Source organism: Neovison vison, chromosome 8 (assembly GCF_020171115.1).
Source record: "Neovison vison isolate M4711 chromosome 8, ASM_NN_V1, whole genome shotgun sequence".
NCBI classification, from domain to species: Eukaryota; Metazoa; Chordata; class Mammalia; order Carnivora; family Mustelidae; genus Neogale; species Neogale vison.
Window position 1 is genome coordinate 106,736,232 of NC_058098.1, and position 24,630 is coordinate 106,760,861.

Genomic DNA, 24,630 nt, shown 5'->3' on the forward strand with positions numbered 1-24,630 from the left:
AGTAAGAGACGGCTGACCCAAGGGTGGACTTCTCTGAGGAGCTGAGATCTAGAGATAGTAAAGATTTTCTCCAAGCGATGGCCTTTTAACCCACTGAACTTAGTTATTAGCAGTGAAATCTCCTCTTCCAGCCAAATGGTGCGTGAAGTCCAGCTGGGGAAGCGGAGAGGAGCAGAGGGCTCCGCCGGAGCCAGGTTCGGGACCTGCAGCCCCGCCTCGTGGCCTAGCTTTGTTGAGCTCTGTTTCCCGGACCTTGGAGACAAGTGCCAGGAGAGCTATGGGCAAACCCTGTCTCAGTCAGCTCTCTCTAGGAACAAGGAGCAGCAGTCCTCAAGGACAGAGGCCACCCAGTCGGGCCTGACTCGAGGGCTCCAGAGACCAAGTCCAGAAGTCAGCAGAACCCGGGAGGGAGGAGGGACCACACTGGCAGCTGGCCTGGCTGGTAGCCGAGCCAGGTCCGAAGACGATCTTAAGCTCCTACATCTCAAGGGGCCAAATTCAATAGTCTACCTGGCGATCTCATTATTTCCCAGTGCCCCCTTTCCTCACTCCCCAGAGGGGCAAGGCTTTTCTTTTTTTAGATTTTGAAATTGTGAAATATAGCATACACCCAGAAAACCACCTAACCGCAGCCAAGAGATAGAGTGTCGTCTGGATCCTAAAAGCCTCCGGGTGCTCCCATCTGACCCTCTGTCTCCCAGGGGATCACCCAGCCGCCCCGCTTTCGGACACAGCCCGTCCCTGCTTCTCTCTCTGTTTGCACCCCCTGTCTGCACACCCCTCCCTGCAAAGGCTGAGTTTGCCCTTTGAGTTTGTCCTGGGTGATCTTGAGGGTCCTTCACCCGCCAGGAAGTGACATTCTTTACTCATTTGGTGAGGCTGCTGAAAACTCTGTAAGTGAGGTCGCAGGCCAAAACTTCCAAGGGGCTTAATGGCTTCATGTTTCATAGTCAGCTGTAGTTCCTTAAAGCTGTTTGGTCATATCTGAGTCTACGCATGTCTCTCAAATAAGACATTCCAGTCAAAGCCTTGGTAAAATAATCCATGTTTTCATTGTGTCCAACTTGGATGTCTGGTGTATTTGTCCTGTTTTAGCTTTATGTCCACAGACTCGCGCTCCAGGAGTGCTTAATGTGACTCCCATTGTGACTCCCACAGCCTGCGTCATGTGGTCAAGGTGCACCTCCCTGTGGCATGCAGCCGACTGCCGTCCACCCGCTTTCTGTGCTTTATATGAACATACACAATGTCTGTATTCATTCCTCAGTGATGGATGTTTGGATTGTTTTCTGTTGGTGGCTATCGTGGACTGTGGTGCTACCCACCTTCCTGACAGGGAGATCCGCTCTCACAGATCCAGAGAGAGTGAGGCCCAAGGAGGAAAGGATTCTCAGAAGAGAGGCAGCAAGGCCTAGCCCCCAGGTTGAGAAAGGCCCCTTGGCTTCCTCATTTCCCAAGCTCTCCACGCACCAAGCCTGGCGAGGCCAAAGACATAGCCAGCAAAGTAGGTAAGTTTTCAAGATTTTATTGTAAAACAGAGCTTCAGTCACAGGGAGTACAGACTTTCTACTCTGCACACATAACACACATTCAATGAGCATATGCCGAGGGCCAAATACACCCAGGTCCTGCTCCCTGCTCTCAGGAGCTCACAGTCTGGGGCTCTGGGGTGGGAGACAGACGGAGGCACAACCGTCCTTGAACAAGTCTCAGAGGGTCCGAAGTGCTAAAATAGTCCAAGAACAATTCCTCCCTCCCAGGAGACCTGGCCCCAGGGGAGCCAAAGTTGTGCACCCTGGGAGCTGGGAGCTTCTGAGGGGCGGGCTGAGAGAGGAAAAGTGGGGGGCCGCTGTACAAGGCCTGGAGTGGAGATGGTGGCCGGCCTGGGCAGTGGGGGCCGGATTTGAGGAACGTGACAGAAAGAGAAAAACTAGGGACCAGCATAACAAACTAATTTCTCATTTTTGCAGGTTAGGGTGTTACAAAAATAAGACAGGGAAACCAAAAGGGAGAGCTCCTTTCCCCCTCCCCGCCCCCTTTCCAGAAAGGCCACAGTCTCTAAATAAAGGACTCTCTTTCAGACTGGATGCAGTTGGCTTAAAAGAAAAAGGAAATCCTTGTCTTCCATTGTGGCACAGACTCTGCGAGTTTTCCTCACAGAACAGCCTCAGTTTGCAAAACAAGGTTTGGGAGGCAGCGTGGGGCGTGAGGGATCTGGGATGCGGACAGGCGAAGGGCGAGGGAGAAGGACAAGGAGTCATGGCGGGCAGAGCAGAGGGCCAGCTGGCCGAGCAGCCTGGTTTCCATCCGGAAGGCCTGGAGCAGGGCTGTGGCTTGAGCTGCACGTTAGAAAGACTACCACGGAGGCAGCATCGAGGTCACTTAGCTGAGGGGCTGGCGACAGAGTCCTGTCACGGGGGCTCTTGGCCATCCTTCCGAGGGCCCACCCCACCAAGGCTGCCCCTCCCAGCCCCTGCGACAGCCAGGAGGCCGCGGGCAGCGTGGTGAGGTGTCTGTGGAGTCATCGATGTGCTGGGCATGGGGCAAGTGCGGCCTGGGCCCACCACTAGTCTTTCTGGAAGTAGAACTTGGTGACCGTCATGGCCTCTTCGGGGGTGTTGGTGAAGCTGACGGGCCGGTCGGCCTCAAGTGCTGTGCAGAGGAACCAGCCAGGGCAGGCGGCCGACTCGAAGCGGGTGGTGGGGCCGCTGTCCGAGAGGATGAAGGTGAAACGCTTGTCTTGATCCTTGTTCTTACTCAGGTCGGTGATGTTCACTGCCTGGAGGCCAAGACAGGAGCAGTGAGGGCTGGGGAGCCCAGAGATCCCGTGCTGCCTCCCTCCCCCTGCTCACACTTGGCCCCTGGCTGGCCTACAGAAGGAGCTGGAGAAACACTAACCAGGGACCCCTGCAGCTGGCCATGTGTCCCGGGCTGTCCGGAACAGCAGTGACACAAAGAGTCTGTCCCACAGTCACGCCTTGACTTTGGGAAATCTGGCCGCTCTAGCCTTGGGCCAGGACGTTTGGTAAACACATGGCGTCTTCAGCAGAGGGCAGTGCACATGGAGGCCGGAGTTCTCTCCTGGCCCGCGCCTCTGGCAAGAGGGCAGGGGACGGGGGGTGGGCAGAGGTCAGCACAGCACATTCGGCACAGTACACACAACGTCCTCCTCATCCCCCCTCCACACAGAGCAGTCGCCCTCTGAAAGAATGCCCCTGTCCTGCGGTTGGAAGGGACGGTGCCCCAGTTAGTTACAGCCACTTACACTGAGTAAAGATCCTGACCCACAAGCCCCTGAGGCAAAGCCATCTCTTCCCATTCACACTGCGGAGAGCAAGGAGCACAGGGCCCCAGATGGGATGCCAATGGGTGGGTTTGAGTAAATAAGGATTAGAAGAGAAAGATCTTGAAGCTTCTTCGCTTCCTTGGAAGAGGGCGAGTCCAAGTGGATCAGGGGCCCTGGGCAGGAGATTGGCACACAGAGAATGGGGCCTCCAAGGCAACCATCCTTCCCAGTCCCCTCCCTTCTTGAGACTAGACTTAGCCCCACGCCTGGCTTCAGCCAATGGGATGTGAGCTGAATGATGTCAGTGAGGGTTTGATACACATTTGCACATGGAGGCTTGTCTTTGTGGGATAATCTGGCTTGGAAGCCAGCAGCCATGCTGTGAGGAGGCCCACGCTGACCTCGGTAGAGCATGTGGAACAGCAGCCTGGGGAGTGAGAAGCCATCATCTCCCCCCACCCCCAGCAGAACTCCTCGCTGATGCTGCTGCGGGAGGCACGGGAGCTACGCCAAGCGGAGCACACAGCCCGCTGCACCTGCTTCATCAACCCAAGTCCCAAGAAAGAGCCTACTGCCATTGTTCCAGCTATGGGGTTTGGGGTGGTTGTTATCTGAGATGGGTCCTTACCTCCAGCTGGAGCCTGGTCTCATCGCCAGACTTGACACAGGACAGACACAGCTTCCCCCCATGGATCCCCAGGAACACGGTATGAGGCTCAATGGGCACCACATCTAACTTCTCTGGGGAAGAGCAGAAGGCAGGGTCAGGTTGCACAGAGAGAAGGAGGCAGCCCAGACTCTCCCAGGAGATTTTTCTGTCTCCCCACCCCGCCCACCCACCAACTAAACTCCGAAGGTCAGAAGGACAGGAAAGCCCCATCTTCCTGGTCTGCCTTCAAACAGAAGATCAAACCAAGTAGTCTCTGAGTTACTCTTCAAGGACTGTGTCACCTAGATTCTGCTCTGTGTGGTTCCTGTCCTTCCGTCTCCCCAGGACATCTGTGCTCCAGGTCTCCAGAGGTGCAGGAAAATAGCACACTGGGCCCTGGGGCTTGGTCTATAGGCACCTGGGTGACTTTGAACCTGCCTCTTGGCCTTGGTAGTCTCTGAGCCTTCACATAGTAGTGAAAATCTCAGCCTTCCTGTGCTTCGGCATGTTCCTCAGGAGAATTAACAGAAGGACAGGAAAGGCCAGTCTTACACTCTTTTAGGGCAAGGCAGGGAGCTGAGAACAAGGGGACGGGGCAGGGTGGGAGCCATCCCATTGTACCAAGTCAGGCAACAAGGATGTGAAAACATCCCAGGAAGCTCATGCTCAGAGACTCTCTCATGGTGCCATCATGCCAGCCTCATTTCCCTGAAGGAAAAACTGATCATCGCCAGACTTGACACAGGAGGGATGGAGGGATCCATCCATCCCTGAGGGATGGAGTGGGGGAAGCCTGCCCAAGCTCATGGAGCTTGTATAGAACAAGGACCAGAACATGGCTGATGTGGTGTCCGTGGATAAGGGACAGAACCCAGACTTAGATGTGGTGCGTTCGTTTTGGGTGGTAGTTAGGATCTGAACAACAAAGGAACATGGAAGCCTTCATAGTCATGGAGGGAAAGGGAGTACCTTGCCTTCTGTGCCCTCTCCCTGCCAGCTGTGGCCCTGGGACACCGTGCCAGCAGGTGGAGGCTCCAGAACTAGATAACTCTCCTACCCTCCTGAGGCTGCCGTCGAGTGTGGCCAGGCCTCCCCCAGCTTCCAACTCAGCCACAAAGACCCAGCGGGAATTAGGACTTTGAACCGAAGGTTTTGGGGAGCAAGCCACAGACTCCAGGCCAATGTGACCCAGGACCCACACAGCTCCACTCTCCTGGCAACCACTCACCTTCCAACTTAGTATTTGATCCTTGCAAGTACCCAGCGACCAGCTGGTTGTTCCTCAGGTAGAAGGTCTTCTGGTTAATATCCCAGATTCTGAAATGCAAAAGTCCCCCGCTATGGTGAACAACCTCTGTATGCCCGGTCCTGTGCCTCCCCCCACTCTTCCTGTGTCCCCCAGAGCTCATTGAACCTGCATTCAGCTTTCTGATACAGGTGTGGTGCTTTAGCCCAGCCCTGGCATGGAGGAGACGCTGAGGTCTACATGGACGAAGAGGAGGCCCAGCTGTCACCTCTCGAAAGCAGTGTACCCACATTCTACCATGGTAGCCACCAGCCACATGTGGCCATCGAGCCCTTGCGGAAGGGCTGAGAGCCAAGCTTGCATAGCCCCAGCCTGAACACGGGCCCTCTGTGCCCTGCTGCCCACCTGTGTGACCTTGGAACTGTGCCTCATCTCCTCACAAGTGAAGTGTGGCAACCAATGCCCGTAACATCGGGTGAATCTGGGGAGCTCATGAGCTCAGTGAGGGATGGCTGGACAAAATGTAAAGGTCTTTGCACATGTTGAGCATCGGACCTTTCCAGATTCTTCTGAGCTCCTGGATGAGTCTCCTACTAGAGACCTTGAGGTGCATCTCCTAGAGCCCCCAGTCAGTAGTAGGAGGCATAGGCAAAGCCCATGAAGAAGTTCCCATGTCTAGAAGTGCACACACATACACACACGCACAGAATCCCGAACTCGATTCAAGGGTGAAGTCACCCTGGTGTGGCTTAGTCCCAGGATGTTACAGGGCAGAGGTCCCATGGGGACAGAGCCATAGCCTGTCAATTTTACAATGTTGGTGACATCTCACAAAACTCCTGGCCCAATTTTTTTAAATCACAGTCATGCTCAGGGGCTCTTTGATCTTCACAGCAACCCAGTAAGGCAGGCAGAGGGTTATCCTTAACCCCATGTCACAGACGGGGAAACTGAGGCCACAAAGGAGTGGGGTCCTCCATCATGTCCACACAGACCCGCAAGGCTGGCTGGCAGTCTGGGCCTCCGGGCTGTGCACTGCCCACAGCGGGCCTCCCTCTGGTTGCCTTGCCCCACCAAGAGCCTCAGCATGACTCCACGGCTGTCGCTCACTGAGTTGCCAGAGTCTCCGGGACCATCAGCCAGGCCTCTGGCCAAGTTCTGCCCGTCTGAGATATTCTGAGACACACTCCCTGAAGACCACGGATGTGGCTCCCCTTTCCTGAATAACGGACCTCCCTTTCCAGCCCAAACTCAGATTGCAGTCACTGTGGAGGCCAGTGGCCCCCCACGGCCAGTAGTGGCTCCATTTGCCGTCCGTCCACCATGCCTTCGCAGGGGCGGCCTTACCTGAAGACTTGCATCCTGCAAGGTCTCTTCCCCGAGGGATGGCAGGCTATCTCTGAATGGAACAGGAAAAGGAGGAAAGAGATCAGGTAACTGAGGGGATACCTGCAGGTGTCCATTCTGCGGCCACAGCGAGGCAACACGACACTGCCATTTCGGGCCCCGAGTTGCCGCTTATAAAGAAAATAGTCACTCACCCAAGCCGCCCTGTCCTACTCTGAGAAACGGAAATGCCCTCATATTTCCAAAATGAGAAACCCTTGTTGTTGTCACTTTCAACCGTGCTGAGTGTCGCAACGGGGTGTCGTAACTGATTCCCTCCCCTTTTCCCCCGTGCAATTTCCCCAAAATTCAGATTTCTATTTCCCCTTCACTGAGTTCCTGGGAAGAGCGCGATGCAAACTGACTCCCTCATTGGCCTGACAGGTATCCTGAGACTGTTTGTTGACCTTTTTAAAAATAGATTTAAGGAAAAAAAATAGATTTAAGTAGAAAAATCCTCCTTTCTAACAAGCCAAGTGGTGGGGCCCTTCAGCACACGGAACAGTCTCATGACGCTTTGTGTTCTTTGAAGGATGGACAGCTGTGCTGGACTCTGGACCAGGGACTAGCAAACATTCTGTAAAGAACCAGAGAGTAAATATTTTAGGGTTTGTTCTGTCATGATTTCTCAGCTCAGCTATTGTCACTTAAACAGTGATAGGTGATCTGTAAATGATAAGCCAGTTACCTTCTAACACAATTTACAAATACAGGGCATTTCTGTTTTTCAGAATAGGACAGGGCAGCTTGAGTTTTTGTAAATGAAGTTGTTTTGGGCTGCATTTGGTTTGAAGTCCGCTGACCCCTGCCGTGGAGTCGGTTTCCTGAGAGGTGTTTCGACCTCAGCTCTCTCCCTGGGATCCACGTCTTTAAAGTATGGTCTTGGAAAAATGGGGTCAACTCAACCCTTGGACAGATGGATCCAGATTTCACTTCTGCCACTTGCCATTTGCTACCCATGTGACCTTGAACTTCTCAGGGCTCTGCCTCTGCCCCTTCTGCCTCAGTGCCCAGAGTGGGGTTGATCATGTCTTCCTCTATGGGTGAAAAGAGGGAGGAAGGAGGAGGTAGGAAGGAAAAGAGAAAGGAAGAGGGGAAGGGAGACAGGAAGGAAGAAATTCTAGCCTGCAGTGAGCACACATAAGCATTAACTTCTTTCCTTACTACGTTCTAGAAGTTAGGAAAAAGGTATGCATATTCCCATTTATGGATGGCAAGAGCATGGACAAGGGCTTTACGTAATCAGAGGGCCCAGTGTTAATGCAGAAGCACAGATTACACCATTGGAGAACTGGGTGGGAGCTCGGCAGTCGTCTTACCCACCCTATCACTGTCTTGAAGAACATTCAGAAAGACCCAAAGAGGGAAAGGGACCTGCCCAAGGTCACACAGAGCATTAACAGCAAAGGTACGCCCAAGAATCTGGGTCCCCAGACCCCCAGCCAGTGGTCATCCTGTTCAACAGCTGATCTTGATGAGTCTGACTTTATTTTTAACCAACAAATCGGTGTCATTGTCCAAATGAGGGCAAAATCCTTCAAAGAAGATGGCTACATTGTATAGTTGAAAGTTGCTAAAAGAGTTGATCGTAAAAGTTCTCATCATAAGAAAAAAGATACTTGTATAACTATGTATATAAAACAGGTGATAGGTGAAAACAGCTATGTTGTATACCACTAATGTTATATGTCAATTATACTTTAATTAAATATAATTTAATGTTATATGTCAATTATATCTCAATTTTTAAAAAAATTAATATGTTATATGTCAATTACACCTCAATTTTAAAAGATTTTTTAAAATGAAGGTTACAGATGAATTTCTCAAATCTTTAAAGAACTCTTCTTTCAGAGGGGTTTGAAGTGGCAGGGGGGTGGGAGGTTGGGGTACCAGGTGGTGGGTATTATAGAGGGCACAGCTTGCATGGAGCACTGGGTGTGGTGAAAAAATAATGAATACTGTTTTTCTGAAAATAAATAAATTGGAAAAAAAAAGAACTCTTCTTTCAGAGCAAATGGAATATTTCTGCAAATTGTATCACTTCTCTGGGTGATTACTTTGAGGGACAAAGTGACTTGTACTTGTCCCCTCTGTCCTCACAAGATGAGTGACCTTGAGGAAGGCATTCGCCTTTGAAACACATGCAAGAAAGAATATCTACCTTTGAGGGCCAAGGGGGAGTTCTGTTGGTTTGGGGGAGGGCTGGCTGGAGGATGTGATGGGTAAGAACCTGCTTGATTATTTGCCACATTCATTCAGCATTTGCTGAATCGGGGGTTATAATTTCTGGAACACCTACGAATCATCAGGGGCCTAAACTGGTCACCACCCCTGCTGAGATGGAAGGCAGCAAGCCCCCACTGTAGTTAAGTTCTCTCCTTCTTGTCTTTTAATGCCACTTCTGAAGCCCTCCTCGATATCACCTCAGCACCCCTTGAAAAACATCCCTGGAGACGGAAGAGGAGGATGACTTGCCCAGGGGACCCCAAGGGGCTCCGTCCTGCCTGCCTGCCCTCAGACAGCATTCCAGGTCAAGGTCCCACCCACACTGTGGCTCCTGGGTAAATGCTCCCCTGTCTCCAACCCAAATTCAGAGAGACAGATTTCTCCCAGAGAGCAGAACCCTGGGTTCTCCACCTTTGCTGGAGAAGTGGCCTAGCAGGTCTTTCCAGGTGGGGAGGAGGGAGTCCCTAGGGCCAGGTTGAGAAGTCAGGCTGACCCGGGGCTGCCCTCTCCCATGCCACTTAGGATCTGGGCCACCCACGCCCTGTTCTCTTGTCTGCAGTTTCATTATCCATTAGAGCGGGCTGATAATTGAGGCCTTGTCACAGGTTCCATGAGGACTGAGATGTTGCACACGGTGTACTCAACCCTGACCCTGGCACGTAGCAGATACTCACACAATGGAAAGCTATTGCGTCTGCCTCTTCGCCCCACGTAAAGTGGGAAAGGTCAGTCACAATGCCCCTAACTCCCTCCACCCTGCTCGGCTCGCCGGGCTGGACTCCAGAGGGGGAGGCCCTCACGGTCTGGCTGGGGGAGGAAGTGAGCGGGGGACCTGAGGCTCCTCCCCTCTCCTCACGCTTCTGGCCACAATTCCACTCTTGGTTCCGTCTTATCAAAAATAGTTGGTGTCCCTATGATTTCTGCCCACAGGAAATCTCTGACTAAACTTATTCTCGGTTCCGGGTGCTCAGCCCCTCACTCTAGTTCCCGAATTCAGTTCAATGACCACACCGCGTCGTGGACCCTGCCTTCCCACTCAGACCTTGTGCTCTCCCTGTGAGCTTCAGGCAGCAAACGACATCGAGTGCCTTCTACATGTTGAGCTCTGCCCTGCCCTGGTAACAGCAGAAATGACAAAGGCCCACTCAGAGGGAAATAGGACAACCATGCCCTCGGAGTGACACTCGACAAGCTGTACTGGGACCAAGCCCTAGCCCGCTATTGGTGCCTCTAGGGCACCATCCACATAGGAAGGGTTCAATAAATGCTATTTCTCAATCTCAGCTAATTGCATCCCTCAGTTCTAGGATTGCCATCTGCTTCCTTTTCTGGGGGGGTATGGTTTCTGCCAAAAGTTTCAGTCTTGTCTTTTAAATCCTTGGACATAGTATTCATAGTTCTTGTAAAGCCTATGCCTGCTCAAGGCGTTATCTGAATCCCTGCTGCGTGTCCTTCTGGAACCCGCTTCTGTCTGGTGCACAGGTTGTCTTGCGTATGCCTGGCTGCTTTCTATTGACTGCTGGGCACGGTAGTATAACAAACGTTGTAGAGGTCATTTGAGGCTCTGGACATATTGTCTTTATCTAGAGATGATTCCCTTTTGCTTCCCCTGGGCAGTGAGGCTGGGGGTGCTTCCGGGTGACCTTCCCCCCAGCAGGCTTCCAGTGGTCACAATGGGGCATCAAGAACTAGGCAGGTTACTCCATTTCTGTTCAATCCTGGTCCTTAGGGTCCCAGCCCAGACCTGGGGTGTTTATCAGGGCCCCTTCTCCTCAGTGGGAGATAAAACACAAATTTTATCCTCTCCCACCCCCTGTCCAACCCCATAAGACTGTCCAAAACTCAGCTGGGGCTTTTGAAACCAGAAAATGTTTCCTGGGCCAAAAGGCCTCCAGGCTGACCTCCACCTGTCGGGGCCTCTGCAGTTCTTCAAAGCCCTGGTCATTCTTTGATGCCATCTGATTATTTCAAAATATATTTTGCTAGCTTTGCTGGTTATCACAGCAGGCATTTTGGCCCTGGGCCAGATGTAGAGCCCAATGTGTATTTTTTGAGTTGTATTTTTCAGGATGGCAGAGTCCAAACAGCATTTGGGGGTAGGGGCAGAAGTTGTGAAAAAGTCTGAGCAGAAGTCTGAGGAGGAAGGGCCTTTAATGCTGCACCAAGGGGCAGGGAATTTATCTTAAAGAACCTGGAATCAGAGAGTGACACTGTCAAATTTGTTTCATTAAGATCACCCTGGGGCCGGGGACAGATAGATGAGACCTGGTGTGTGATCTGGGGCCACTGAGCCTGAAGGCAGGGCTGTGCTGTGCTAGTCCATGTGGACAGCTGGCTTCTCCGAAAAAGTTCCCATTAGTAGCTTTTGCTGGTTTCTCTGGGATAAACACTCCCTCCATGGATGATCCCAAGTCACCAGCAGGACCATGCTGAATGCAGAACTGGGAAGAGATGCTCACAAGCGGATCCTGCCGGCTCCAACGCCCCACAGAGATGGGGAGATTTGACGGCTCTTGGTCCTTCTTGGGAGAGAACACCTTATTTCCCAACTCCAATCTCTCCCTGCCTCAGCCCAGCTGCTCGGCCCCCAGGTCCCATCCCCCTCACAGCCAGCGGTCCATCCCGACAAATCCAGTTCACCAGGACACCTCAGTGAACCTTGGTATAAACGTTTCCAACTGTGTCTGCTGGCCTGCAGGCAGGTCACACAAACAGCATTCATCAAAATTTAATCAGCCGGCTTTGGGCGGACAGATGTGCACCTTAAGTTGCAACAGCTCGATCTCACGTTTAGATCCTTCAGCCTACTCCTGCGTACATGAGCGTCACAGCGCACAGCACATAGCACACATGCCCAAACTTCGGAACTTTTACTAAGATAATGGTACAAAGTCTCTGGTTACTCTTTCCAAGAGCTGAGTAAATATATCAGTACAAATAGGAGGAGGATGGGCAAATACCAGCTCACATCTTCTCTTGTCAGTTTCCACCTACCCAGACCTGCCCTGTAACCAAGTCGATTTTTACGAAACCCAGGAGCTTGTGAGAAGCTGCCCACGGCGACAGGCCAGGTTTGGAGACAGAGGTTCTCCCAGGTGTCTTGGCCCACCTGAGTGCCCTCCTGGTCTGGGGACAGTTGTTGGGAGATTGTATATAAAGTCAACTGTTATCAATCTCGGCTTCACAAGAAGCATGCTCCCCTCCTGGTCCAAATGGCAAACTTACTGTGGATCTTGTACAAGTTTCCAAGTCTTCCAAGATGGTTTTTGCTCCAGCAGTTCCGGGTCTGATATGGATCTGAACCGAAAGCCATTCTTTATCTGCTTATCTGGTCCTTCTAGAGGCACATGTTTGCTCCTGCCTTCTTGGTTTTGGTGACCAGCTTCATAAGGCAGCTAGCTTCTCCAAAGGCAGGTGGAGAGGGAGTGGGAGCAGGGCAGGAACTGGGGGAGGGCACAGCTGGGTTTCTTACCTTCTGTGCTTCGGGCTCAGGCTGTGTACTCTTTCTTTCCCATGGATCTCACTTAGTCCTCATGACAACTGCGCAAGGTGGGTATCTTTACACCCACTTTCAAGACGGGTTTATACTTACACTCACTCACAGAATAAGAAATCAAGGCTCGGAAAGATTAAATCACTTGCCCCTGATGGTGGTTGAGGCAGGATTTGAACCCAGCTCTTGCATCCCTTCCCATACGCCAGTCCTGCCAGAAAGGCAACTGACCTCTTTCCTCTCTGCTTCATTGCACAGGGAATAGAAGCAGCAATTATATTTGCTTTTACGGCGTTCCTTTTGATTGGAACTCACGTCTTCTAGAGAAACAATTTAAACTTTAAACAAGTTTGTTTTTTGGTAGTAAGGAAAGGATGATTTGAAAACCTTTTGGAGCTTAACAAGAAAGCTCTATAGCTGGTTTTGGACTAAGGTGGCCATTTGCCCGGTTTTTCCAGAACTTTCCAATGTTAGTACGGAAAGCCCTGCATCTCCGGAAAGCTGAGATGATTGGTCACCCTATAATACAAATCCTAAAAATGTGCTCATACCATCTGGTGGCTAGTACTGCAAATTGCAGGCGCGATTAGCTGCCCATCATTGTGTCCTACCCAGTGGAGATGTGGTCCATTTTATTAGATAGATAACATAGGTAGATAAAGCACACAAGAACCAAAAGCCTTAGTCTTCCACGCAGGAAAAGAGACCGCAGCAGATGCAACGTTGGTCAATCACTCCCCTTCGGATCAAGTTAATTTTTAATTTAGCCATTTACACTTCCTCCAACTATGTAAATCAAGGTAGGTCTGCCTCTAGTAGCTCCACATTGGTTTCAAACTTAGGCTATTAGTCCTCTTCCTCCTGCCTCACCTTCACGCTCCTTAGCTGTGAGGTCAGTGGTGTTAGAAAGGAGGAAGAGGGCCAGTGAGAGAAGTTTCATGTCCCAGGTATACACTCCACTTGGTCCTTGCTCCTCTGTCCTCAAGCTCCCAGACCTTGAGGCAAACCCTAAATCTCTCCATGGTCTCCATGGTCTCCCTTCTCGGAGCCCGGCTTCTGGCCTCCCAGAAAACATGGTGTCTTCACTGGGCTTGCATGCCCTCGTCTCCTGAACTCGAACTTACTCAGCGCCTACCATGTGTCAGTTGAAAATACTTCCAAGTGGACTGTTTTTAAGCATAAAGGTTCCTTCACATTCTATCACTGTCTGGTTCTGGGAATGGTGTCCTCTGTACACATTTGAAAGAAGGGTAAGACCGTGGGCTGACATTTTAACACACTCCACTGGAAATTGCCTCACCTGCTGAGGGAAAGGGGAGGATTTGCTGCTCTTGGAAAAACTGCTTGTGGTTTACAAAGTCCTTCTTCCTGCATGAGCTCACTCAGTCTCTGCACCCGAGAGCACAATAGGGTGATTTGGAACAGACTATCTGCAGTGGACCCGAGCTCCTCCCCTTAGAGTGGCTGTCTGGTCTTGGGCAAATTACTTAACCTCTCTGTCCAAGTTCCCACTTATGAAACAGTAAACAGTCTTAGTGCTTCCTCATAGGGTTGTGGTGAGGATTAGAAGAGATGGGTCATGTTAATTGCTCAGCGGAGCACCTGGTCTGCCAGCTTATGGGAGAATTGGCTATAACCATGCCCATGAGACCCTGAGAGTTGGTCAGCCTCCTCTTGATACTGAGAAGAGGGAGACCCAGAAAGGAAAACAGTTCACCCATTCAAGGTCGAGCACAGAATTTGAAACTAGGTCTTCAGACTCCCAAGTTTAAGTTCTTTTCTCTGTGTCACACAGATCTTAAGCAGAGATTGCAAACCAGTAGCAGCCCACAGGTTGAATATTTTCTTTGCTCACTCTGTTGTTTCATTTAATCAAAATACTGCTGAAGGAAATCGGAATATCTGACTATTCCTGAAAAAATGAGAAATTCTGACCACCTGAGCCTGCATCCTCATGAGACAACCATCCGCTGGAACGAATCAGGTGTAGCCACGGAATTCCGGCCCCTGCACTTGCGTCTGACCCTTGAGATCTTGGGACCTGGTGCCCAATTCTGTCAGTGTTTCTCATTGAGTTCACATGGTTCTTTCTCTCATTGGACAGAAATATATCCCCAATTTCCACGTCTCTCTCACCAGTGGAAAATGGCCTACAGACTCTAAGAGCTCCAGGATTTTTCTTGCAGCAGGTGTGCCCCCTCTGTCACCTGCGGGCCTGGCAGGCATTAAGCTAGTGTCCCCGGCCCCACAGCATCTGTGGGGCCTGCTGCTGCCTCACCCTTGGCCAGGTCTCCCAGACAGGCCTGGAGCTACCTGCCCTTGACGTCTCCCTGGAAGCTTGCTCTTGAGAGTCTGAGAGCATTTGGTAAACACGAATGGTAGCTATTTCCTCCCCCACCATTTTTCAGATGGAAAAGTAGGAGTGAAAGAAACTTACTTGCAGCCATGGGAAAGGCCTCATAGAATCCGCGGTCCTCTGAGACCGTCCAGCCTCTGGCTCCAGACCAAGCTGCTGCACAGAAAGAAGAAGCAGTGGGCACTACCTGTGCCACCACACCTCCTAGGGTGGAGCTGCTCCTTCCCTCCTGATTACCTGCAGAGAGGAAGAGGAAGGGCCTGTGCCTGCCTTCCACACACCCATGCAAGGGCTCGCCAAGCCCAGCTTCCAAGAGGGTGACTCAGGCTAACAGAAGCCAAACTGGTTCTTATATCTGTAAAGCCAGAGATCTCACACGAGGAACTGAGCGGGCTTAGCAAGGCTGGACCTTTGTGCCCACCCCACTTTGTGCTCAAGCCGACTGCAGCCCATTCACGCGTGCGTGTGCTCTTTCATCCAGACCACGTGGAATGACTTAATCCTGTGTGCCAGGCACTCTTCCGGGCACTGGGGGAAAGCCAGATAAGGTCCCTGATTATCTAATGGAGGAAGGCAGACAAGAAACTAGTAAACAAATACACTAACTTTGTAGGACAGTATGTGCTCCAGGGGAAATCAGAAGCATGATCTCTTTTTGAGGGACTTAGGGATGAGCGCATGTTTTACATAAAGTGGAAGGGAAGGCCAGTCTGAGAAGGTGACTCGTGAACTGAGACCTGAGTGATGTCAAAGAAGGGGAAGAGTATCCCAGGGCAGGGAACAGCAAATGCAAAGGCCCTTGGGTGGGGATCTTCTTGGTTTATTTGGGGACCATGTGGAGGCTCATACAGTGGGGACAAGGCTAATGGAGCAGCAGGGTGTCCAACCCTTCTTCCAGTTACCCTCAGGCTCCCCACCCCAGCAGCTGGCATGACACTGTCCACAAGGCTGGATACTCTCCCACCTTCTCTCCAAGACCCTATGCCCTAAACTTTCTCTTCTTTGCCTTTCTGAACTTGCTTTCTAGCTTCGTGCCCCTGGATCCCACCATCAGGGAGCAGACAACTCGGGATCCTTAAGACCGTCTGGGTTGATGCATGGGGAGCAGTGACAAGGGCTTCCTTGACAAGCTAGAAGTCCCGGATCTTGTCCCCAGGCCTGCAGCTAAGCAGCTGTATGACTCTGGAAGTGTCCTTTAGAGCAGGGGCAGACTGGAGGAAGACATAGCATGCAGACTGTAAAATGCGTTACAAGTTGTAGCATTGAAACAGGCCTTTGCTCTAGATGGGGTTTAAGGGCACAGGGGAAGAAGAAAGTGAAGGGGCAGGCCAGCCTCCTGGCCACCTTCAAACCCGTCTCTTCTGTTGGAGAAGGAAAGACCCTGCTCACTTGCAGAAGGGATCTCAAGGGGGGTCTGGGGGAGGGCTTCGCTTTCCCCTACCCTGTCTCTGGGACCTGGGCTCGCTCCCAGGGTCCCTCCACTCAACACACAGGGCCTGAAGTCGGCTGGGAGGTACAGAGAGCCAGAGGAGAGCAGGGTGCCCTTCCCTAGGGACTCCTGACCGCTGGGACTTCCCACAGGGCCCTCACTTCCTGTTCTCTGCAGCCTTGGCTCATCAGTTAGAATGCCAAGGCCTCTGAGATTGGGCTGGGAATTTCTGAAGCAGTTTTTGTAGAGAAATGCCAATTTGCAAACAAATCAGGAAGTTAATTTTGTAAACCTGGAAAGTTGGGCAGCAGGGGAACCTGCCTACACCCGCCATCGTTTCATCAAGATGCGGCCAAGTCAGTTAACATCGGGAGGACCACTCTGTGAGGCAGGCTCTCGTGCTTGGGGTTTCAGGTCCTGGCCTCACACACCACATCTGGGTGATCTTGGAAGCATTGGTAAAATGAGAACATGACTGCTCCCCAGCTCGTGGGGAGGTTGTGAGGACTGAGCTAATAAGTGCTAAGAGTTAATGGGTGCTAATGGGTGCTAATGGGTGCTTAGAGTTCAGGAAGCTAAGCTAATGGGTGCTTAGAGTTCAGAAAGCATGATGCAAGCGTTACCTATTACTTCTGCAGAGCAAGGGTCTGAATTCTTCCTGGGGAGCTAACGGCCTGGCCAGTCTTCAGGCAGTAAGATGGTAAACGAGGCTGCCAGTCAGGGCCGGGGATGGCATGTTGGTCGGTGCACAGGGCTTGCATTCCCCGGCCAGCTCTGACTTGGGGCACATCCAAGATGGAGGTCATCTCCACCCCACTAGCCTGGCCCACTCCAGAGCTCTCCTCTCCAGGCTTACCACCTCTCCTCCAAAGCTACAAATATCTAAGAGACCAACTGGCCTGCCTGGGGCACTCAGAGCCCCTGAGAAGCCCAGAGCCAAAACGCCCCGGAGATGGGGAAGACTGTGTTTATGGGAAAAGCTGGCATTCGAGACCTTGGGAACTCCTGGTGGCTGGGGGCCGTTGGTGCTGGAGGAGGGCTGCTTCTGCAGAGCACAGAGCTACTCCACCTCCAACAACAATGACTGAGCACTCATTCCAGCACCAACCTGCCCGGGGCCAGCCAGCTGCACAAGGAAGAAGGGGGTGGGGGACAGAGAGAAGACAGGGCGGAGGCGGGAGGTAACAAGGAGAGCAGGCATCAGGAATGGGGGGATCAATGTTATTCAGAACCCGTATCTCTGATTGAGACAGCTGCGGATGAGGTCACCTAACAAGAGAGATGTCAAGTCCCCAAGAAGAAGTCATATGCTGGGCTCGATGGCTGGGTCCCTGTCCACTGTGAGGAGACTAAAAGCATCAGAGAGCCCCTCACTGCAGCCAGGGGAAAGAGGCACTGAGGGGGCAGCCCACTTCCTGCAAGTTTACGTGAGGTCAGAGCAATGGAGGGGACTTTAGAAAAGAACCGGCATTGAGCGGTTTCCCGTGATCTTAGATAAACGCTAGTCCTTGCAGGATCTGTGAGAGTCTACAAAACCCAGGCTCTGCTTGCAAAACAACCCCCCTTATTCCCTGAACTCTAGCGACACAGGCCTCTTGATTTCTCAATATCACCTCTTCCTCCTGCCTCGGGCCTCTGACATATGTTCATCCTCCACACGGAACACCTTTCCCTGCCCCATCCCACCGACTAGCAGACTAACCTCACCCTGAAGACCTCAGCCCGGACACTTCCTTCGTGTGACCCTCTGTGTGACATCTATCTCCCTGGCAGGTCACAGCAAGGGTTGTGTCTGTTCTGTTCACCATGATAATCCTGACTCTCAGCACAGAACCTGCCATGTGGACAAATGAGTAAAGGAAGAGATTGGAAGCCGCCACTCAGGTACATGGCGCCTCTCTCTCCCTCTCTCTCTCTCTCATACACACCCCCCCCCCACTCATACACCTGTATGAAAGAATAAGACTCCCAGCATGACACTCATAAATGGTCACACTGAAACACACAAGTTCACCTCAGTCAAGGTCAAGATATGCAGATTCTGCTTAATCCCATGATCCACTCTTCTGCGAAGTACCCCTCTCACCTCTACCACAACTCTTGGGGCCAGGCACAGATAAATGTACCTACCCTTGTCCCCAGGCCATGGCACAGATAAATGTACCTGCCCTTGTCCCCAGGCCATGGCACAGATAAATGTACCTGCCCTTGTCCCCTGACTGGACTTGTGGTGAGCAGCTGCTCCCCACCAGCTGACTGGCAGGAGGCAAGAACTCAAATGCAGAGAGGCCTGGCCATGCCGACACGCTCTCAGACAGAGGCTCCGAGCTGGGGAAGCTCCATACGCTTTCGAGCGGCCCCTTGCCGCAGGTGCGCAGAGAGGCAGAGAAACGTGCTCTGTGGGGAGGGAAGAATGAAGCAGACAGATGTGGAGGTGAGAAGGCAGAGGGCTTTGCCTGGCAGCTAAATGGGGCTGGCTTCACAGCTCATCACCTCCCTGCCGCCGGGCAGAGGCTCTCACGAGGTCTGACTGCACTTCTTACCACGGCGTCCCGTCTCACACACTCCCCGGGATGGCGGACGCTAGCTCAAGCACATTTGCCTCCTATGACCAAAGCCTTCAAGGAAACAATCCTATCAAAGCCAACAAGCAACACAGATGGGAGCTGAGGAGTGAATCCATACGAAAATGCAGGGGGACAGACTCCAGCAAGGCACCGGCTGACAATGGGAAGTCATTCCCCAGATCTGTGCACAGGACACAGCAGTTCACACAGCTCTGCCACAGGGATCCCGGGCTCCCAGGGCCTGAGGTTTCATCTGCCAGCTCCCTCGCCTCATGGTGTTGAATTGCCTCTGCTTTTCAGCCCACCCACCTTCAGACCTCCTCAGCCACAATGCCTGGGACATGGGAATCCTCCTGGTATTGTTCAAGCTGAACTTCAGCGAGAGGAGAAATTCCTCTGGCTCTCACAGCAGCCAAACTGTAGAAGCTGCCAGCTAGTTCAAGGTGGGATTTGGCCCCTTGTGAAAACAACCAGCCATCACAGCAAAACCTAATGTGCATCCACTCGATGAAGACTTGCCCTCTTCCTTGCCCCCCGACCACTGCCAGGGGCTATGTTAGATCCTGAGGAGACAGAGGTAAGTGGGGCAGGTGTGTCCTTGTCTTCACGGCTTTAGTGTTCCCACCTCCAGAAAACTACATCGCAGGGTGGTATGTGCGTGGATACAAGAAGCACGGGGTATTGTGGGAGCACAGAGCAGGGGCACCCTAATCAGGCTTGGGGGAGCAGCCAGGGGAGCGAGATGAGACAGGTAGGGGAGGAGGAAGGAAGAAGAGCTCCACAGTGAAAGGGGTTTAGGCAAAGCAGAGCTGAGAGGTAGCATTCGAGGGCAAGAGCAGCGGCAGCAGCCTGTCGAGTCACAGAGCCCCTGGCCTCTAGGCACTCACCCATCCATGTCATCAAGGGCTCTAGATTTGGGGTAGCATTAGGGGCTCCAGTATTCTGACAGGGGACACTGGGGTGGCAGTCTGGTTAGAAGTGGGGAAAAGGGGGCACCTGGGTGGCTCAGTGGGTTAAAGACTCTGCCTTCAGCTCAGGTCATGATTCCAGTATCCTGGGATCGAACCCCGCTACTTGTCATCTCTGTCTGTCAAATAAATAAATAAAATCTTTAAAAAAAAAAAAAAAGAAGTGGGGAAAAGGCTGGCAAGAGTTCCACTTGCATTTTCCCTCTTTCACTGTATGCTTACCTGGGGGAGGAGAAGTTGGGGAGCGGATGGTAATTAAGGGGCCCTATTCCCCCTCCCCAAATAACTTGAGGTAAAGTGGATCTCTCTGTTGGGTGTTTCGTGTAACAAGGTGGCTGGGTCCTGGGAAGCCCTACCTCAAATGTTAGTCCCCTAAGAAATCTTCCTCTTCTGAGGCCCGGGGCTTTTATGAGGAAAGAAGCATTCCAACCACAGGGACTTGCGGTGCGTCAGAATTCCTGGAGAGACCGAGCCGCAAGCCTCTCCGTGCTCAGTAACAGGAACACGATTGCCCTGTGGTCTGTTGCAAAGGGTTGCATCACTGGGGAAAGAAGGTTGCACCCAGGAACAGAACGGCCCAGATTCTGGGGTTGCCCCAACCTGGAGGCTTCCCCAGCTGTCAGGTCCCAGGACAGGGGGCCAGGGTCATGGACTTAGGACCCAGGAGAGCCTGCCCATCCTAGTCTGTTGCAAGGACACAGGACACACACTTAACCCAGTCCAGCTTCCCTGCTACGCTGGTAGGACGACTTTGTGCAGATGGTTCCATGCAAACCCAGTCTCCTTTGCGGTTCACACCTGATGAGGCTGATTTTCATGTATGCGCACAGAGCTAAGCATGACACAGAGACTAGCGCACAGGGTACTTACTGGGGAGTTAGCTCAGGATCTGCCCCGGCGTGGTGTGAATAAAGAAGGACCAAGCCGAGGGAGTCGGCAAGCTGAGCTGTCAGAACACAGGCTCAGCCCTTGCCCTCAGACGTCTGGAGCTAGGGAGGGCCTGGCAAGAGAGTCGGGTCTCCACACCCAACACTGAAAGGTCATTGGATGCAGGCTTCCCTTGGAGAGCAGACATGATTTGTGCAGGTGCAGGCCTTTGTCCTGGGGCAGGGGCAGGCCTGGGCAGACCCACCAAGCGTCTACAGCAGGCAGTGTCCAATGCCAGCCACCATGCTACCAAAGGGACTAGCTGCCTGAATTTCCACAACTTCAGCATGTTTTACTATTATCTTTACTTTACAAATGAGGAAACTGAGGCTCATAGTTGTCTGACTCAGACCCTGCTTCCCCATAACATCTCGTTCCCAAGCAAAGCCCTGGATGGGTAGTCAGGAAACCTCAACACAGAAGACCCTCACTTGTCGTCTAGTCACTGACCATTTTCCAGGGGAGCCTTTCTTCCTTTCTGGGGTTCAGTTTTCCCAGCTCTAAAATAGGGATTCTTATATTTGATCTACGTTTTGCTGGATGTGCTTTATGAATCGCTAACCCCTCTACAAATAATAGATGGAATTCTTATTTCACAGGAAGAACAGTAAGAGATCTAAGAAATGGCAGGATATAAGACCACTCCCAGTCTTGGAGGATGGCCAGAAACCTAAATCTTTCAGGTACTCCCGCTGGTAGAGGGCCAGTGCGATCACCTCCTTTTGGTAAATGGACGGATGCAGGTAAATGACAGAGAAGTCTGTCGACAGAACAGAGGCCAAGAATTAATTCCCAGAGTGCATGTCCAACAGGACCCTAGTATGGATCTGATGACACGATGGAAGAAAGAGCTGGCCCAGCCAAGAGAAAACGGACTTTCCCAGAGGGGCTGGAAGGAGGGAACACTTGTGAAATGGCCACCTGTGTTGGGCATCATGCCAGATGCTTTATATAGGTGAGGTTTTCATCCCTTCAATAACCAGAGGCTTTTGACAATCGACAATCAGAGGTCCAAAGGTGGGGGTAACTGGAAACCAGGAAGGGGAAGGACTGTGGCTTTCTTGGGCACACCTGTCAGCCTCCTACCAGGTGAAGAACTTGCTCCAGTGCCACAGGAGTACCGGGAGCGTTAATGTCTGGCCAGCACATGAACCTCTTTCTGCCCAAAAGTGCAAACTGTGGAAGAGCGTGAAAACCTCAGCAAGTTGCTAATCAGCTGACCTTAGAATAGGGAGATTCTTCAGGATTATCTCAGTGGGCTCAATGTAACCCCAAGGGTCCTTCAAAGTAGAAGAGGGAGACAGAAAAGGAGTCAGAGTGATATCAAGTGACAAGGACCCAACATCCATTACTGGCTTTGAAGATGGAGAAAGGGGCCACCAGTCAAGGAATGCAGGAAGCTTCTAGAAGGTAGTGAAAGCAAGGAAGCAGTTTGTCTCCTGAACCTCTAGAAGCCCTGTTGACTGGCACCTTGATTCTACACAATGAGACTTGGATCAGAGTTCTGAACTGAAGAAATGGGAGATAGTTTTGTGTTGTTCTGAGACACAACATTAGTGGCAATTTGGTACAACAGCTAATAAAAAACTAATATACCTTCTTTCTGGAATCATTTTCCTTCTTTTTAAAACACTCTTTATTCTTTTAGTGAAGGCTTGTTGGTGGTAAACTCATTTGTTATTTACCTGTAAATATCCTTATGGGTTACTTTTTCTTGGTAGATAGTTTTAATAGGTATATGATTCTGTATTAACAGTTTATTTTCTCTCAGCACTTTGAAGAGAATGATGATTTCTAAAAACTCAATTTAGTTCTTTCTCCAAACTGCCTGGTCATTTGTTATTTTTCTCTCTTGCTCACATTTTGATATAGTTTTGTTGGTTTTTATTTTTTTTGAGTATTTCAAACATGTTATTTAGAATTTTGAATCTGGTAAGTCTGAAGTCGTAGGGGCCTCAATCTTAATTGTGTTTCAGACTCTGAGTTTCCCACATTGCTGGGATCATGTCATACCTGAAGCTGGAGGTATGAGTCATGAAGTTAAATTCCCTCTGGGAATTCTGAAGTCCACTGGTGACAGTCGCAAAACTCTGGGGGAAAAAAAGGAAAAGAAATACAATGACTTATTCATAACATTAGCGTTCTGACACCAAACAAAGCTTTTTGCTAAGACAGACAAAAATGAGCAATAATGAATTGAACTTTTTAGTTAAAACAGTTATTATAGAACAAAGGCTCTTAAGCTGAGAGGTGTCAGTGGAGAGGCCTGAGAAGGGCCATGAACTCATTTAAGTTTTATGCAATAGGTCAGGTTCATTTTTGGGGTAAGGACTCATATCTCAAAAAGATGTATAATCTAAAAACAAGTTAAGAATCATACTCTGGGGGCGCCTGGGTGACCCAGTTGATTAAGCACCTGACTCTTGAATTCTGCTCAGGTCATAATCTCAGGGTTGTGAGATCGAGCCCCGCATTAGGCTCCCACTGGACATGGGGCCTGCTTACAATTCTCTCCCCACTCGTGCATGTGTACATGTGAGCTCTCTCTCAAAAAAAAAAAAATCACTACACTGGAGGAACTTCAAAAATGAAAATAAACTCAAATTTATTATTTTTTATTTTCATAGTCCTTTGCTGTCCTAGTTCTTAGTCCATCCCTTCCTTTCTGTAAATTCCCAAAGAGAGATTTGTTTATTTTCCCATGTGTGATTTTGAATTCAAGTTCCATTACAAATTGAAAAGAAAAATTTTATTTTAGGAATAAAATTCGAGCAGACCAGTAAACAAAGGAAATTTTGCAAAAAGCTAAAGTCAAATGGAAGACGGAAATGTAGAAAATGTTCAACTGACATCATTAACGAAGAGACCATAGTTAAAATAAGTCATTTATACCTAATGAATGAATAAAAATTAGGAAAACCCCACTTCCCAATACTGATGAGTTTGCACTGAAATTTGATGCCAACAATGTTCTAATTGTTCTAAACTTTTCAGAAGGTGATTGTGTAACATGTATCAAAACATGTATCAAAAGCCATAAAAAGGGCGCCTGGGTGGCTCAGTGGGTTAAGCTGCTGCCTTCGGCTCAGGTCATGATCTCAGGGTCCTGGGATCGAGTCCCGCATCGGGCTCTCTGCTCAGCAGGGAGCCTGCTTCCTCCTCTCTCTCTCTGCCTGCCTCTCTGCCTACTTGTGATCTCTGTCAAATAAATAAATAAAATCTTTAAAAAAAAAGCCATAAAAACGTTATCCATCTTTGACCATTCATCCCATTTTGGGGAATTTTTGAATAAAAAATCATTCAAAGGATAAAAACCACAGGGTTATTTCAGCATAGATGAAAACAGGGAAAAATGAGAAGAAACTTCAATGTGCAGAAAAGAAAATTTAGTCAATAATGCCACATTTATGGAAAATGATGTAGCTCTTTGAAATGTTCCATTTTATTTTTTCTTTAAATATTTTATTTATTTATTTGACAGACAGAGATCACAAGCAGGCAGATAGGCAGGCAGAGAGAGAGAGAGGAGAAAGCATGCTCCCCGCTGAGCAGAGAGCCCGATGTGGGGCTTGATACCAGGATACTGGGATCAAGACCTGAGCCAAAGGCAGAGGCTTTAACCCACTGAGCCACCCAGGTGCCCCCGAAATGTTCCATTTTTAAAGACCGAGTACCAAACACGGAAAATGCTTATCGCACACTGGTAGTGTCATCTCACCCAGCTGAGGCTCAGGAAAAGCATGCAGATTTTTGAGGCGCACAGTTCTCAGAGGATATATTTCCCTCTATTTTAAAGAAGTCTGAACAGCCAGCTGTGGCTTATGATCAGATCACCATAGTGTCTGAATAACAAGCTGAGAAACCTGTGTCTACGTATATAGAGTTTACATCCTGATCAAACAAATCCACCCAAAATGTTACCCTGACATGTACTCAATGAACAACATAATAATTACTGAACAGAATGGTAAGTAGGCCCAAAGGTTCACCTCCTTGGCTCTCCTGAGGGAGACTGTATACTGAGTCTGGCTTTAGGACTTAGCTGGAAGTGTTGAGTGTTTGTTTTTCAAAGAACCTCCAGTCTTCATCTGTGT

The 24,630-nt window shown here is 50.6% G+C and overlaps 1 protein-coding gene across 4 annotated transcripts; it reads right to left on the reverse strand.

Moving 5' to 3' along the window:
• Positions 1-1,509: 1,509 nt before the first annotated feature.
• IL1RN (interleukin 1 receptor antagonist) lies at positions 1,510-22,625 on the reverse strand. 4 transcript variants are annotated; one of them, XM_044261603.1, is made up of 6 exons: positions 22,550-22,625; positions 14,727-14,882; positions 6,529-6,580; positions 5,164-5,252; positions 3,915-4,027; positions 1,510-2,779 (listed from the first exon to the last, which is right to left on the reverse strand). In XM_044261603.1, the coding sequence occupies exons 2-6, from the start codon at positions 14,734-14,736 to the stop codon at positions 2,567-2,569; spliced, it is 477 nt and encodes a 158-aa protein (XP_044117538.1). In that variant the 5' UTR covers positions 14,737-14,882; positions 22,550-22,625; the 3' UTR covers positions 1,510-2,566. The 4 variants fall into 4 exon arrangements, with proteins under 4 accessions (XP_044117538.1, XP_044117537.1, XP_044117536.1 ...); XM_044261602.1 differs by lacking the exons at positions 14,727-14,882; positions 22,550-22,625 and adding an exon at positions 6,723-6,766; XM_044261601.1 differs by lacking the exons at positions 14,727-14,882; positions 22,550-22,625 and having other exon boundaries at positions 6,529-6,702.
• Positions 22,626-24,630: the final 2,005 nt, after the last annotated feature.

Excerpts from the sequence above, each read along its gene's own strand:
- IL1RN (XM_044261601.1), bottom strand. The coding sequence starts at position 6,644 with ATGGACACCTGCAGGTATCCCCTCAGTTACCTGATCTCTTTCCTCCTT. Across the intron at positions 5,253-6,528 it reads TGCAGGATGCAAGTCTTCAG|AATCTGGGATATTAACCAGA; the intron begins GTAAGGCCGCCC and ends TTTGCATTTCAG. Across the intron at positions 4,028-5,163 it reads ATCAAATACTAAGTTGGAAG|AGAAGTTAGATGTGGTGCCC; the intron begins GTGAGTGGTTGC and ends GCTCTTCCCCAG.